Source organism: Eurypyga helias, unplaced genomic scaffold, assembly GCF_000690775.1.
Source record: "Eurypyga helias isolate BGI_N326 unplaced genomic scaffold, ASM69077v1 scaffold32502, whole genome shotgun sequence".
Lineage (NCBI taxonomy): Eukaryota > Metazoa > Chordata > Aves > Eurypygiformes > Eurypygidae > Eurypyga > Eurypyga helias.
In genome coordinates this window covers 2612-6600 of record NW_010234600.1, presented here as the reverse complement: position 1 = coordinate 6600, position 3989 = coordinate 2612, and the positions used below count along the sequence as shown (strand labels likewise).

General features: G+C 56.3%; 1 protein-coding gene across 1 annotated transcript in view; it reads right to left on the bottom strand.

The window, feature by feature from the left end:
- The window catches only part of LOC104505785 (SURP and G-patch domain-containing protein 1-like), a gene marked incomplete at its 5' end in the record, with an annotated part of 7912 nt that overhangs the window by 1677 nt on the left and 2246 nt on the right, over positions 1-3989 (bottom strand). Inside the window, 3 exons of the mRNA XM_010146492.1 lie at positions 512-623; positions 2668-2771; positions 3314-3437. Of these exons, the coding sequence (XP_010144794.1) occupies positions 512-623; positions 2668-2771; positions 3314-3437 (340 nt within the window). The remainder of the gene's footprint in view (positions 1-511; positions 624-2667; positions 2772-3313; positions 3438-3989) is intronic.

The window sequence follows — 3989 nt, the reverse complement described above, 5'->3', positions numbered from 1 at the left end:
ACCCCGTCTGCGCTCAGGTGGGATCGCTGCCGTGCTGCAAGGAAGCGGCTCAGGAATTGGCACGTCTGTCTAATGCAATCCACTGCCCAAAGGGAGGTGCCCCAGAGGGCCAGGAGGCAGCCAGTAACACGCCAAACTCGACAACAAAACGAGGCCTGTCGAGCCCCAATTCACGTCCAGAGAACCTGGCAAATTGCCAGCAGGAGCAGGAAACCAGAAGGATGAGACCAAGGGAGGCACCGAACAGCTGTCAGCGAGGAGAACTCATCTGAGGGGCTGGGGAAGATATCCCAGAGGGGGACCTAACGGTGAAGGAGCGCGACCTGCACGCTAGTGACGATGCTGGGTAACGAGCAAGCCAGGAAATCACCTGGACAGCAGCGCTAGGAGCGGTGGATGGGGGCCACACCACTGCGATAACTTCAGTTATCACAAGCTTGTCTGCTACTCCCCTTAAAACCCAGCCCCCCCCAGCCCCCCATCATGCCCAGCAGCAGGTTTCCGCCTTTACCTGAGAGCATGGTTCTCCCGGTTGTTCTGCACGGCAATAGCTTCCACCTCGGGACCCCCGTCTGCCACGAACCTGGCCAGTTTCTCAGCAGAGTTCTTTATCTCTTCGTCGTCTGGGGGTGAAACTTTAAGCAGGCTGTCAGTACTGGGCCCAACTCACACAAGAACAGTCACAGCCTATCTGTTCTAGGGACCCCAAGAGCAGAATAAGGGCAAAAGGTCGGGTTTAATTTTCAGAAGCATCACACAGGAACAGTCACAGTTTAGAACACAACAACACGACGGTGCGTAAGGCTGAACGACACAACCAGGAGCGCCCGCTTGCACGCCACCTGCCTCCGTGCCAGCAGCCGCTCGGGAGCGGAGCAACAGCCAAACCCGCTTTTGTCTTCAAAGGCAGACCCTTGCTTCTCCCCACAGAACAGCAAGTCTGCTCCTTCCTCGTATCAGGCCCTTTTCCATGGGGTTACGCCTCAACACTCACAGTTACCTCTAGTTAAAGACTTTGCCACGCGTCCCCAGGAGCGAGGGGAAGCCTTAGGCAAGGTGGCAAACGGATACTGCACCACAATCCCACTCGTCTCTCCTGTCACGACACCGCCGGCCGCTTTAGGGGAGGGCACTCTCCATGGGACAGTCCCAACCCTCACCTGGCAGAGGTGGCTGCTGCAGCCTTAGTCCAAGGGCAGAGGGACTCTGCTCCTGAGTTTTTCAAGCACAGTTGACGTTTATAAGGAGCCAGGAAAATAAGTTATTTAGCCCCAGCAGCCTCGTGTGACACTTGTCACCAGCACAGTGCCAGTACTCTGGCGTGCCGGCACAGGAGCCGGCGGCAGAAGCCACGATTATAAGCCATGGACAAGTCATAACCCTTCCTTGCTCCAATACCCCACACCTGTAGAGTACGGATAATACCGCCCAGCTTCCAAGCTGCTGCCTCAGTCAGCTGGTCAGGGTACCCAGCTCCTCCAGCCTACTGACCCGGGGTCTGTCTGAGCTGTGAAGTCACCAGCACGGCAGTTAATTGCATTAACACTCCTTCCCACTGCAAGAGGCAGCCGACGGAGGGAGGCCGAGCGCTCTGCCACGCGCAGGCTGGCAGCAGAGGCTGGAGCAGAGGCGGCGACGCCTGGCCCGCAGAGCACGCTTCACCCGCTGAGGCATTTCTTGAGGCAGTTTAGCAGATCCCGCTGCTCCCACCACCCGCCTGTCGGCCCTTCTCCCCCTGCAAACACAGCCCCTTGTCGCCAAGGAGAAAATGAAAGCTTCAGCTAAGGGAACGGCAGCAGAAATGGGGACCACGTTCAACAGGCCAACCGGCCGCTCTCGTCTATAACCAACCAGGTGGGGGTATTTGAGAAAAAAGCACTTTTCCAAAGTGTATTTCCGGGGCGGGAACGCTCTGCAGAGCACAGCGATGGAGACCCATTTAAATTCACTTTAAGGATTTGGGAAAAACACAAGGGAAACCTCTTCCAGAGCCCTTTATGTGGTGCACCATGCTGTGGGCTGGGGAAAGCACCACTTGGGCGCAAGAGTCTGATGCCACCGTGGTGACCTCCGACCCTTTCCCTTCCAGTTTGGGGTTTCACTCGCAAGCAGCCGACTGACAGCTGAGTATCCGCTCCAACTGTTTCCAGAGCGGACCCGACATGCGGTTACAGAGCGAAGCCACGTCTATGGGGCTGGCTTTGGCTGGGATAGAGTCAATGCTCTTCACCGTAGCAGCACGGGGCTCCCTTTTGGGTCTGTGCCGAGAGCGTTGGTAACGCTGATGGTTAGTTACTGCCAGGTGATGCCCTGAGCAGCGAGAGCCCCCCGGCCAACTCCCCCCAAGTTTATACACTGGGCCTGATGCTTTACAGCACGGAATGTCCCTTTGGGCAGCTTGTTCAGCCCTCCGGGCTCTGTCCCCTCCCAGCTTCTGGTGGAGCAGCAGCTGGGGACACAGGGGCAGGATCAGACACCAAACAAGTCCTTGGCTTAATGTAAACGTTGCTCAGCAACAGCCAAGCCCACCTGCGTGCTGTCGATACCCTCCATGCAAACCCAAAGCGCATCCGCACGGGAGCTGCTGTGAAGGACACGAACTCCGTCCCGGCTCCGGCTCAACCAGACACTTACGCAAGTCACATTCCCCATCCCAGTCTTAATTACCTTTCTGAGAAGAGGATGCAGGAGAGCTCTGATTCTCCTTTCTTATCTGCGCCACTTTCTTTCGGTAGTAAAGGAATGCTCTGCTGTTCTTATCATGCAAAAACCTGGGGTGGGGAGGCAGGAAAAAAGGGCAAAAAACCCGCATTAGCAACACCAGCACGCAGAGGCTGCCAACGGGGGATACCGACAGCTCGAAACCACACCGCGCCACACGGATCCATTCCTCTTAAAACGCGGGTTACAAAGCCTCCAGCGGGTATAAATACAGAGGTTTCATGTACAGACCTGCATCTGAGCTTTCTGTGTCACTCGAAGGGAAGTGACAGTCCCTGCTGACGTGGGAGAATCCTGCCCACAGCCACGCAGTGTCAGCGGCCCAGGAGGCAGAACCAGTCCCGAGACCCAGCCCAGTATCCCCATGCAGGAGGTCGTGCCGGCAGCCAGCCCTCCCAGGCTGGATTCCTAACTCTCCCTCGGCAGTACCACTTCCTGCCTCAGTTTCCCCAGCCAGAAAACAGTGACTCGAAACAAAGCTCAGACCCGTCAAAGGGTAACCAACCCAAACAGGAGAACTGCTCAGTGACGGTTCTCTCCTGCACAGAGCCCGCGTTCTGCTTCGGGAGAAGCGCGTTATGCCCACACTTACGAGAAGGCAGGGTTCTCCTTGTAGTCCTCCATAGCGAGCTTCTCTAACTGAGGTCCCCCTTCAGCCACGAACCTAGCCAGCTTTTCCGCCACCTGTCGGGTCTCCGCATCCTCTGGGGGTAAAACTTTAAGCAGGCTGTCAGTACTGGGGTTCAACTCACACACCCAACAGGCAACAGGTACATTACTTCTAAGAACCACGGCGGCAGAGAGGAGTAGAACGGGAACGGGAAGAAAAAGGGTGAATTGGGGGATCCAGTCTTACACAGCTGTACAAACTACAACCCCCAGGGCACCACCAGCCTCCGCACTCCCCTGAGTGGGACAATTATGTCTTCTCTAATGCTTCCCAAGATGTGGATCACCACACTCCAGGGTGCAACTTCAAGTGCAACGTTACTCGCTTCTGACAATTCCGCTCCACAGAGAGCACACGATAGGGAACAGGGATCCGGTTTGGGGTTTTTTAACCACCTCATTACTCACTAGAGACCCGATTCCAGTTCCCAAGACACCGCTCTGCACCCAGACAGCAGAGACAGATTGTGGGGCTGGAGCATGTAGCTCTTCCTGCTGGCACATGCCCATGTCTCAACCCTCACTTGGAGGGAATCCCACCGGAGAGAAGAGAGCTCAGTCTCCAAGAAACTGTAGTTTGGCTTCTGTGCCAAGAAAGG